This window comes from Chrysochloris asiatica, unplaced genomic scaffold, assembly GCF_000296735.1.
Source record: "Chrysochloris asiatica unplaced genomic scaffold, ChrAsi1.0 scaffold00151, whole genome shotgun sequence".
Classification (NCBI taxonomy): Eukaryota; Metazoa; Chordata; class Mammalia; order Afrosoricida; family Chrysochloridae; genus Chrysochloris; species Chrysochloris asiatica.
The window spans coordinates 3852119-3864949 of record NW_006408669.1 but is presented as its reverse complement, the minus strand read 5'-3'; the positions used below and the strand labels follow the sequence as shown (position 1 = coordinate 3864949).

The window sequence follows — 12831 nt, the reverse complement described above, 5'->3', positions numbered from 1 at the left end:
CACTGTAAGGATAAGAGCTGAGCTTCTAACCATAAGGTCAGTGATTCAAAGTCACCAGCAGCTCCACAAAAACCCTATTAAGGGTTGCTATGAGCCGGAACAAACTTGAGGACACATAACAACAACAAGAAGCAATAAGGGAGTTTTGGGAAATCCTAATTTCTGCAAATTCCAAATCAAACATGATAAATTGGTCACTCCCTTAGGAATTTGCATGTTTACCATTCTAATCTGCTTCTAGTCTGCCCTTTCCCAGCTCATGCAAAGATTGTATGGTTCGATATTGCTGTAGAAATGAAACCCATGGCATTTGTGAAGAGCAGGCTGATTCACCACAATGTCTTGCTTACAGCTGTTTTAGCATCTTATCCCAGACTATGCCAACATTTGGAATCTTAGAAGATTACAAGATGAGCACAGGTCAGAATCTTTGAAGGGATTTTAAGAGGGCTATGCTCACTGTTTTACAGGAAAGAATACAATCCCAAGAAGAAGGTATTTGCACCAAATCCCAGGATTTGTACCAGATCTCAAAGGGAGTTAGGATAAGGAAAGAAAGATGTAAGGAGACTTTTGAAAATTAAAACAAAACAAAACAAAGGAGAGCACTGGGTTTATTCTCTTCTTAAAGGATTAAACACCTTTTCCTGTTCTGGATATTTTGGAAGACAGGTTTAGTTTTGACAAAAAAAAAAAAAAATTCTTCAAAAAAAATTTGAAAAAAAAAAAAAAAAAAAATGCTGGAAAACATAATAGACTTTAATACAAATGATTTGGGAGAGCCAGTTATAAAATTTCACACTTCTTTGTCAGTGTTGGGGTCAAGACCAAAGGACAGGCCACCCACAGGAACAACAACAGTATGGAGGCAAAGCTTTAGCCTCTGGCTTCCTGGAATCTCAGCTGGAAAGAGCAGTGTCAGTTCTAGTCTGTCAGTTTGGAGAGAAGACTGGGAAGACCATGGGGTCCTCACCTTGAGGGCACAGCAAGGGCTTGGCCTCAAGACTCATAGTTCTCTCTACCTCTGCCCTCCTGCTGGCCACCAGCTGCTCCTATCACAAATCCAAACCATAGAGCTGTTTTTAACTCATGATGACCCATGTGTGACTGAGCAGAACTGCCCTGTCGGGAGCGGTGTTCTTGCCTGTGATATTTATAATCTTTATGGAAGTAGTTTCCCTGGCCCTTCTTCATTAGTGCTGCTGGGTGGGTTTGAACTGCCGATCTTTAGGTTAGTAGTTGAGAGCAATCTGTTGTGTCACCCTGGGGCCTTCTATTGTAGACAGTGCTGATGAAAACAGTGTTGTTGTATAAACTTGTATGCCTCCTTGCATAGGTACCTGTCAGACCGTTTTCAGATAGGAGAAAATTGGGGATATCCATGCCAAAGCAAGGAGCCCTGGTAGCCTAGTGGATTATGAGCTGGGCTGCTAAAGACAAGGTCAGCAGTTCAAATCTACCAGTCGCTCCGCAGGAGAACAACGAGGCTTTGTGCTTCCATAAAGATTTACAGCTTTGGAAACCCTATACAGGGTCACTATGAGTTGGAACCGACTTAGTGGCAAATAATCACTACCACCATGCTAAGGCTGATGGGAGCTTCCAAAGATGATACTGTCTGAGTGAGGCACTTAGTGCTTCTCCTCATGAAATCTGAGAAAAGCTCATCTCCAAAGATAGGAGAGGTTGTATTGTCATTTGTGTACACTGCATTAGTGTCAGGCACTATGCGAGGCTTTAGGATTACAAGGTTGACTAGATGTATGGCTCAGGGGAGAGATCAACTCTTGCAAATACATATTTCCAAATTGTGCATGTTGTGAAGGAAAGAGCTTGGGTTCTTGGGGTTGGCCGTCTATTTTATTCAGGAGGTTGAGGGCAGGCCTTCGGGGAGAGAGACCTGAAGTCCTGATAAGAGATCTGGGCTGCAGAACCTTTGTGCTCTGGCTGTGAAGCAGGAAAGATGAGTTGGGTGAGTTAGAACTGAAAGAAGGACAGAGTCAGCATAAGGTTCAGAGGGAGGGGGTAGGTGGAGGCCAGAGGAGGCTTTCAGGTGGGGAGCTTCTGAACGGTTTTAACAGCAGTCTGGCTGTGGATGGAGATGGATGGAAGTGGGGAAAAGTAGAAATGAGGATTGTATAAGTCCAGTTAAGAGGTGATGGCTATAAGTCCAGTTAAGGGATGATAGGAATGACATGACTGGCCACAAGAGGTGTAGGGAACAGGAGATGAGGGAACCAGGGATCTTATTATTTTTTTTTTTAAATGTTTTATTGTGAATTATGTGATAGTTTACATGGGAGAACATTAGCTTTACATTCATCCTGTGGTATATCGTTTCATTGCCATGGTTACAATCCCCTCCATGCATCATCAGCCAAACAAACAGTACACCCCGCAAGCCTGCCCCCGGTCGTCAGCACATAACCCTTCTCCCTCTCTGGGTTTAGAGTACCTAGTCATTCCATCTCTTCACATCATCATCTCTGCCTCCATCTATGGCATCACTGTTTCTCTGGATAGGGTTGGGCTCTCCACTCTTCTCCCTTGATGGTCCCAAGGCCCTCCGCTCCTGGACTGAAAAGTCAACCACTCTCCTCCTTTTGCTACAAAATGTCTAACTTTACATTTCCAACCCTCACAGTCAGTTCTGATAACAATTATTCACTGTTGTACCAAATGAGTGCCATCCCCATCGCCTTTCATCAACCCCGCCCAGACAGATTGGATACTACTCAGTGGAGATTCTACCTTCCTTCACACCCTCTGGATCTAGGCTCCCTCTTGAAAGCTCGTAAGCCAGTCACTTCTTGCCTTTAAAGCCCCCTCCCCCTTTTTGGGTAGCTAATGTCCAAGTTGCCCATCCCTGTTTACCCTGTGTATTGAGGGGGTGGGAATGATCCTAACTGTAAAGATTTGTTCCTTCTTTTGAGCTACTGCATCCATAGGTGTAGGTCAAGTTCATCAAATTGTATCAGGTTACTCTTTTTTTTTTTCCCTCTTCTTTCTTCTTCTAGTTGAGCTCTGATCATCCAGCCATTGAAGCCAGGTCAAGTGGGTATTATCTGCAAGTGTGGGTGTTCTTGTGCATATGCCGTCTCTTCTTATCAGATGGATGCTTCACTCTCCACTCTAGTCCTCTGTCACTGACTCTGGGCCCAGGAATCTTCAGGTTTTGCCACACTGTTGGCCAACCAGGTCTCCACCTGGGTTCACAGAAGTCTATTGAACGTGGTAGAACTTAGCTCACAGCTTCATTACTGTTTTTCCCTCACTTCCCCTTATTGGTGACCAATGTGGTCACCAGTCAAACCAACACGACTGCTCGTGTATTCCCCATGAGTCCTAATCTTGGAAGGGGGTTTTCCCGGCCACTTGCCTTGATGTCTACTGGGCGAGCAACTTGCTTGTTCTTGTAGTAGTCAGTCAGACTGCCATTATTTTTTATTTTTGCTGTTGGCTTTTCTTTTAAGAAGTATCTTCTGTTCTTCTAGCCACTCCAGGCTGGTCTGTTTGTCCTTTCCAGTGGAAATTTCCCACCACAGAAGATTCTGGATGCTGTTCAGGATTCTACCTATGGTCTTATGTAATTCAGAGACTCCACAGGAAACCTCCATCACTGGACAGGTTGTAGCCCCGTTTTAGACATTCCAATCAGTTATAGGCAGAATATGGACTTACAAGCATTCTATGGTGATATTTCTGGCTATTCCTTTCTCTCCTCCTCAAGTGTCTATTTTATAATGGTATGCCATGGAAACCAAAATTCAAAAGACAGCCTTGCATCTTAACATTGTTTCCCCCCTTTTGCCCATTCCAACCATGTTTCAATCCCTGTAGCCCAGAGCCCTGTTTGGGAACAGGGATCTTGTCACAGGAATTTAGAACCAGCCTGTTTGAAATGTGGTTTTCCCTTGATCTTCACTAGTCTCTATCCAGCTATGTTCTCAAGTCAGAAATGGAATAAATCCTATTGTCCCTGTTATTTTTTAAAAGAGAAAATTCCGTTGCTATTTTGTGGTCTTTAATAAACTTGTGTACTAAACAGATTTTATTCTTTTGCAGAATGTGGTGGTGTTCCACGGTATAGGCTGACACCATAATTTACCTAACCTACATGTCTCTGCTCTTGTCTTCCCCCTCTTTCAGGTTGACCAGTATCTCTACCACATGCGTCTTTCTGATGAGACCCTTCAGGAGATCTCTAAACGGTTCCGCAAGGAGATGGAGAAAGGGCTTGGAGTCACCACCCACCCCACTGCTTCAGTGAAAATGCTGCCCACCTTTGTGAGATCTACTCCAGATGGGACAGGTACTGCATCTGTGGGAATGGGCCTGGGTGCAGCATTACTGCAAGGTAGTTTGGGTGGTTGTTCTCTGGAGTCCCAAGAATCATGTGCTGTTGAAGGTTCTATGGATTCAAAAGTCAGGAACTAATCCTGGCATTCAGGAGTTAATGGAATGATACAGAACAGCTGGAAGATTACAAAGTAGGTGGCCTTGAGGGGCCCAAGGTAGAAGTACCGCTGCTGCTGGGTACATGCCTGCCAACCGTTTTCTTGCCATCCATGTTCTGGGAAAGGCTGCTTGACTCAGCTTGGGAGGATGCGGTGCTTTGGTTTTATAGTCCACCAAGACGGGACATGGTGATGGAGGTTAAGTAACACAAACATACCTCACAATGGTCACAGCCACAGATTGTGGCATCCACTGGCACATCCTGTAGGCATCCTGGAGAAACAGGACAGTGCAGAGTTTCTCTGATTGTTCCTGGCATATTCTCTCTTTATGTGTCTCAGCCCTTCAAAGAGCTCCTTGAGGTGACGGGCCCTCCCAGATGACCTTAGGTTGGCATGCTTAGTGTACCTGCCTCTCACTCTGATTAGTAATTCTTTTCCTTTCTTTTGTTTCCGTTAGACTTGCTGATAAAATTACAAACTCCTTCAAACCAGAGGCTTTGTCTTTATCTATCACAGCACTAGCTCTGGTCAGGCCCCCTAAATATTTACTAGATACATAGCATGACCTACGGACTATTCTCTGTGCTTCCATGTATTAAATCATTGACTTGTCACAGAACCCCAGAAAGTAGGTAAACATTTTATCCACATTTTTTTAGATGAGGAATTTGAGGCATGGATGATCAAATAATTTGCCCAAGGTCACCCAGTTAATAAGCAGCGGAGTCAGGATTCAAATAGGATATGCCAAAGTTCAGGCCCGAAGACTCCACCTGACCCATTGCTGTGCCCTTGAGCATGTGCACACGGCACCAGGGCTCACACTGCATGCTCACTCAGATTATTTCAACAGGGTTTGCTTTGGTGGGTGCCATTGAGTCTGTTCTTGTTCTGACTTAGAGCTGCCCTACATACAACAGGATGAAACAATGCCCTGTCCTGCACTGTCCTCGTAGTTGTTGCTGTGCTTGAGCCTGTGTTGTTGCAGCCACTGACAGTCCATCTCTTTGAGGATCTTCTTCTCTTTCGCTGACCCCTACTTTATCAAACATGACATCCCTTTCCAGGGCTGACATGTCCAAAGTATGTGAGATGAAATCTCTCCATTCGTGCTTCTAAGGAACATTCTGGCTATATGTCTTTCAACACAGAAATGGTTGTGGTTGAGTATTTACAAATGTATTGTGGATCCCCTTCATTGAGGAAAACTACAAGTGGGACCAAAGTATTTTATTCTTGTGGCTTCGCTGAGATTGGTGATACAGCGACCACTCCGTGGCCTTTGAGGTTTGCACGGGATGCTGCATTGTCTGGTTGTTGCGTCTCCTTCCCTGACCTCAGGTTGGAATTCTGGTAGCCTCAGGTTGGAGCAAGCAAGTGCACTTTTGCTCTCCATAAAAGTTGAGCTGGCCTGGACTGAGGGCAGGAAGCCAGTGGATGATGCCTGCAGCCCTCTGGCGTGGGAGCGTCCTGCTTTCTGTGTAGAAACTGGAGGTTTATGACAGCTTTTGTGCTACCCAGATGACCTCAGTGTAGGTGAAAGCAGTAGTGTGTTATCTAAATATGGTGTTCACTTAAGCCAACTCATCACAGTCTGGAGCAGAGGAGAAAACTGGCACTCAGCCCCCCCTCACCTCCCTGGGCCCCCTCCTCGTCTCTCTCCAGAGGAGCTGCTCTCTGTAAAATCAGGGTTTAGTCATATTTATTACACTCACATACACACACACACACACACACACACTCTGAAATTCAAAGGAGCTTCAGAATATTCATAGAAAAGTGAAGGCAATGGAATTTTTCCATGAACTCTTTGAAGCCTCCTCATACCACAAAGGGGAATTTTGTTGTTATTAATAAACAAAACCCTTAATGTCCATATTCAAACTCACCAGCCACTCCTCAGAAACTCTGTACAGGGTCTCTGTGAGTTCGAAATGACTCGACGGCACTTAACAACAGTAACAACAATGTTCATTAGCTGGACACTAATATTCATTATTCCATTCATATTTACATGATACACTCTTCTGCAATGCATTATAAAGAGTGAGATAGAATATTTGGAGTATGATCCTGTTCTGTAAAAACTGTTTGATGTATTTATATGCATATTCGTATATCTGTATGTATGTAAATTTCTATATGTATATGTGTGTCTTCAGGCCTATAGGGTCTCAAGGCCAGAATCAAACTATTAATAGAGGTTGTCCTGTGACATGAAGCTAGCCCTAGATAGCAAAATGGAAAACATAGACATATAGCAATTCAACCATTCCACTTCCAAGTGTACACTCTGATGAAATCTCTATGAACCTCAGGAGATGTGCCCAAGACTGTTCATAGCAATGTAGCTTATAAGGATTAATATATTGGAGTCCGTTTATGGCACATTCGTTTGATGGAATATGATGGAATGTTGTACAGCAACTTTATCAAACAATCTCAAGGCAATGTTCCACATTAGTTGTGGCTACATAACCACACGTCATAATAATATTAGAATATAAACTCAAATCAGTACATAAATGTTAAGGGTCGTTTCTGGAGAAAGGAAAACAAAACTTTAGAGGGAGATGCAAAGGAACTTAAACCTTGGTTGGCTCAAGGCTTTCAAGTTTATGTTTTGTCAGTTGGGGTTACGAGCGATGCAATGTGGCTGTGACTCCCTGAGTAGGGCAAACTGAAAGGCTGGAGATTTGAATCCACCCAAAGGCAACTTGAAAGAAAGGTCTGGCAGTTTCTTTCCAGAAGTCACACCATGCAATTGGTAGTGTTGAAGTGTGAACCTGGGCAGCTGTCTCGAAAGCTTGAGTTCTTAACTCTATAACCTTTTATGCTTATAGGCCAACACCCCACTCCTCCCTGGCGAACGCAGTGCATTACTTAGTCTATTAGGGACTCAGATCTGGCTGCTCAGTTCGTTGAGCTGAGCCCCCTCCTGGGCTTGGTCCTGTGTGGGCAGCAGTATGTTAAGGTGCCTGGGTCTTATCTTTGAAAATTGCCCTTGTGAAAATAAGGATTGCACAGATGAAACAAGAGTGGTGCTGGGCCATAGAACACAAGCACACCATATGCTAAAGGGAGACTATTAGGAGAGGTTGTGTGGAGGTTGGTAGAACCTGAAAGAAGCCCTTATCTTGGTTGTTCAGCATTGTGTCAACAGCATACAGACGTGAGACGTATGTCAACAGCTAGCTCACAATCAAGTTAATAAGTGGATTCATGTGATGCCTACAATGTAAACTCAAGTTTGTATTGAAAAATAGCCTCTGCATCCGAGTTGACTTTTGTCAAACATTTACATGATCCAGGCATTGTGTGAAAAGCCTTACACATTTATTGATTGAATCCTGATAGAAGATGGTATTTATGTGCCTGTCTCCATTTCCAGGGCGAGGGGAGGAGGGTGATTGCTAGAGAGTAGGTTAGTGCTATTTTCTTTTTACAGATAATGAAATTTGATTATTTGATGTATTCGATTTCTAGTACTTTACCCAAAGTTGCATAACTAATAGATGTTTGAACCTAACTCGGCCTCCCTGTAAAATGTGACATGCTCACCTTCTACCCAGCACTGAAACTGTTTTAGACCTGTGAAGAGTGAATTCTCACTTACGGGCCTAATGTCTCACCTCTCTGTGACTGGCATATATTTGGAGCTTTAGAAGTGTTCGTTCTCTGAGTGGATGAACCAGGAAGATGCTTTCTGACAGCACTGTGGGAGCTGGGGGGCAACCTTCAGTGGTCTTATGTGTTCCAGGCCCCTCCCTTGAATGGAGCAGCTCTACTTTTCTTTCTTTATTCTATCCTTTGACATATCAGTGTTATTTTGGGGGATATTCTGTTGCATAAAGAGATTTGAAGCCCAGTGATGCAGAAGACCAGATGACTTCATTTCTTGTCTGCCAGACATAGCATTAATGGATTGTGTGATTTCGTTGATAACATTGAGTTACTTTATTGCTGAACTATTGAGGAGAGACAGGTGTTGCATTGCAGTGAAATAGCTGGGACCCTTGAACTTTAAAAGTAGTCACTGTGGTAGTTCCAGGTGTATGGGAAGTACACACCTTAAGGACCCCGTGCTAGTCAAAGATCGTTTTGCTGGGTTTACCTCTTAGGATCTGGCTGGAGATGTATCTTTTTAGTTTCCGACTTGTAGTATACTCAGTAATCAGTTGCCATCAAGTGAATTCTGATTCATGGTGATCTCTTGGGTGTCAGAGTAGAACTGGGCTCCACAGGGTGTTTCTTCAGAAGTAGTTTTCCAAGTCTTTCTTCTGAGGCAGCTTTGGGTGGACTCAAACCTACATTCTTACAGTTATTAGCTGAGCTCGTTTACACCACCCAGGAACATCCTCTCTTCCTCTCTGTCTGCACACACACACACACACACACACACACACACACACACACACACACAGAGAGAATCTGTTGCCATTGAGTCAATTTCAACTCAGAGAACCGACAGGACAGAGGAAAATCTCTCTGCAAGGTTTCCAAGTCTTTAAATCTTTACAGAAACAAACTGCCACAGCTTTCTCCCAAGGAGTGGCTGGTGATTTCAAACTGTGGACCTTTTAGTTATCAGTTGTGCACCAGGGCTCCCTTTATATATATGTATGTACTGTTCTTGTTAAGTGCTGTCAAGTTCGTTCTAACTCATAGGGACCCTGTAAACAGTTTCAGAGACTATGTATCTTTGTGGGTGTAGAAAGCCTCATCTTTTTTTCTACGGAGTAACTAGTGGGCTCAAGCCACTGACGTTGTTCACAGTTCAGTATTTAACCTACAGAACCACTCCAGATGTGGCACTATAGGATAAGCACTGGTTATTACGATAAGCAATGTCTGTGGCTCAAACCTACCAGCCATTCCTCAGAAACCCTATAAAGGGTCCCTGTGAGTTGGAATTGACTCCATGCTAATAACAACAGCATTCATAAAGAGTGTCTATGTTTTATATACATATGTTGTTGTTGTTAAGTGCCATCGAGTCGGTTCCGACCCATAGCGACCCTGTACAGGGTTTACGAGTCTGTAAATCTTTACGGGAGCAGAAAACGTCATATTTCTCCTGCGGAACAGCTGGTAGTTTTGAACTGCTGACCTTGCGGTTCGCAGCCAGATTCATAACCACTACAGTACCAGAGCTCTCTCTTTCTATACACACACACACACACACACACACACACATATACAATCGTACATACAGAGGGTGGGAGAGAGGAAAAAAAATGCATGCACTCACCATGCATATGGAGAGTATGGTGGCTCTGTAAGATAAGCAGTGGACTGTGAACTATAAGGTTGAACGTTCAAGCCCACCAGCTGCTCCACAGGAGAAAGATGAGGCTTTCTTTACTCACAAAGATTTATAGCCTCAGAAACCTTATGTTGTTGTTGTTAAATGCCAGAGAGTCAGTTCCAACTCATAGCAACTCAGTGTAGGTTTTCCAAAAAGTGGCTGGTAGATTTGAACTGCTGGCCTTTCATTTCAGTTATGATCCTACAGCTCCACACCAGGACTCCACAGAAATCCTATACAGGGTCTCTATGAGTCGGAACCGACTTGATGGAACTTAACAACCACCACCATGTATCTGTAGAGCAGTACGGAGTACAGTGTGGTGTGTTGGCAGCACTTGAATACTAAAGGATTAATAAAGTGCCCCCAGTCTCAGGGACACTGCATGTTCAGCACAGTCCCCTGGGTCCATTGAAAATGCTCCTGTAGGGCAGGTGCATGTAGGTGTCTGTGGGGACATGGGATTATCATAGGTCCAGTTGAAGAATACCTTTGGAAGTATGGAAGTATGTCTTTGACCTTTGGGTTGGATAACCAGAAGGATTTAGCATTGTTCTTGAGTGACTAACCATCTGATTTTCTTGGAACTCTGGCTGATTTTAGCTCTGTAAGTCATGTCATGGGAAACCCCCCAGTCTTGAGCAAACTGTTTGCTGCCCTACATGGCCAGTTAACCTAGCGCTCTGCTCTATTTTACTGTTGACCCCCTGAATTCAGCCTTCTTCACTCTCAGCTGTTCTGTCACGATAATTTCCTAACTGGCTCTAAACTCATCCTCCACAGTCCTGATGGTGGTTGGTGGTTATGTGCCATGGAGTCTGTTCTGACTCATAGCGACCCTGTACAGGGTTATCGAGGTTGTAAATCTTTATGGGAGCAGAACGCCTCATTTTTCTCTTGCGGGACAGCTGGTAGTTTTGAACTGCTGGCCTTGAGAGTAGCAGCCCGATTCATAACCACTTCCTTTTATTGAAACACACACACCTGATCTTCTGTTTGAGCACAGGAGTCCTTGGTGGTGGCATTGCTGCATGCTTATAGGCATTGTTACTTGGGAGCCCATGTTACGGTCGCTCGGGACATGTCAGTCCCTGAGCATGCCATGAACTTTCACACCTTTATGTGCCCCCTTTCTGTGTCTGTCAAATTCCTGAGATGCCTTCCTTTGTCTGAGCAGGTGTGATCACCTCTTTTAATGACACTTGCCACAGTACACTGACTGCGCCCTTCCTGCCAAGATCAGGGACCTGACTACTCTCCACACCAGGTGCCTAAGGAACTTTTAGTCCCTAATGCTCAGTGGTGAAATAATTGGTTTGTGAAGTGAATGTGGATTCACTTTTTGACTCTTGAACCAGTGATTTTTCAAAAAAATTTTTTAACTTTTAATTAGTGTTAAATTATATGGAATCACATTAGAGCCCTATGCATCAAACAGTTAAAAGTAGGGAAAAGAAATAAAAATGAAATAGCAGGTGCCTTAATTAGCCTCTTTTGCCCACCCCTGCTTAGGATGGACATTGTCACTTTCAAGGATTCTTAGAGTTCTGGAAACACGGGATCAGAGTCACTTGTTTAAACAAAGAGACTTCTGGAGCTTAAGGATCTGAAGCCCATTTAGCTACCTGAAACATGGGGGAGAAAGGAGCTCTGGTAGTGTAGTGGTTATAAATTGGGCTGCGAACCACAAGGTCAGCATTTCAAAACTACCAGCTGTTTCACGGGAGAAAGATGAGGCTTTCTGCTTCCGTAAAGATTTACAGGGTCGCTATGAGTCGGAACCAACTCCACGGCACATAACAACAACAACAACATGGGGGAGAAAGGACTGGTTTGTAACCCTAACTGGAATGCTGCCATCTCTGAACATTTAGAGGAAAGGTTGTATACAGTCGAGCTGATTCTGACTCAGTCACTTCTGTAGACAGCAAAGCTACCCCATAGGGTGTAGAGTTTGCTTGGCTGTAATCGTCAAGTGTTTTCACTAGTAGAGAGACTGGGTGGGTTTGAACCATTGACTGTTCAGTTAGCCAAGCCCTTAGCCATTGCACCACCAGAAGAAAAGCTACTGCTGTTTAAAAGTAAAACTCAAAAAACTAATGTTTGCAAACCCTTTATTGCTCCAACTCCTAATGAGAGGAAGACATGGCCACTATCTAGTGACTGAAAAATTATTGGCCACTATCTAGTGACTGAAAAATAGACCCTATGGGAATATTCGACTGGCTTTTGTTCCCCACTCTCTAAAACATACATAGATATTGTCAGGTGCCAGGCCACCTGGTAACACATGGTTATAACAGTGCTGAAGTTGTAACCCATTCATAAATTACTCATGTCATATCAACTCAGTTGACATTGACATATCATGTTCAAGTGCTTAGTTAAATGTCATTTCAGGCCTCAGCTTTTCCTGTGACTGGTGAGCTCCCAGGAGAAATTTAAACCCTTTATCTTGTTGACCTTATGTAGTTGATAAGAACCTTTCTGAAAGTGGACAGAGTGGAGGGCCAGGATGGGAAATGAGTCAGAAAGTACACTGTGCCCGAGGGCATGACTTGAATCTTAACTGCTGAGCTATTTGATGAATGTGACACTCCTACTGTGTCAGTTCCTCTTAACTGTGGGCCACCACCATTTCTTTGAGCCCCTTCCCCCCCTTTAAGTTGTTGTTGTTGTTAAGTACCATCGAGTCAGTTCTGACCCATAGCGACCCTGTACAGGGTTTCCGAAGCTGTAAATCTTTACGGGAGCAGAAAGCCTCATCTTTATCCCGCAGAGCAGCTGGTAGTTTCCAACTGCTGACCTTAAAGTTCGCAGCCTGATTTGTAAGCACTACGCTACCTTTTATTGTTGTTATTTTGAAATAGTTTATTGGAATTACTGTAGCTTTGTGTCTACAGAATGTGATAATGGAAATCCAGAGAAAAATACAACCCTCTTCCCTCAATCTTATCACTCAAACAGAGCTCACTATTCAATGACGATTGTTGTTGCTGTAGAGTCAGCTGCAGTGCTACAACAGAACGAAACACTGCCCGGTCCTGGGCCAGCCTCACAATT

General features: G+C 43.8%; 1 protein-coding gene across 1 annotated transcript in view; it reads left to right on the top strand.

Annotated features, from left to right (window-relative positions):
* Positions 1-12831, top strand: part of HK2 (hexokinase 2) — an 87309-nt gene that overhangs the window by 19944 nt on the left and 54534 nt on the right. Inside the window, exon 2 of the mRNA XM_006870781.1 lies at positions 4150-4312. Coding sequence (XP_006870843.1) covers positions 4150-4312 — 163 coding nt within the window. The remainder of the gene's footprint in view (positions 1-4149; positions 4313-12831) is intronic.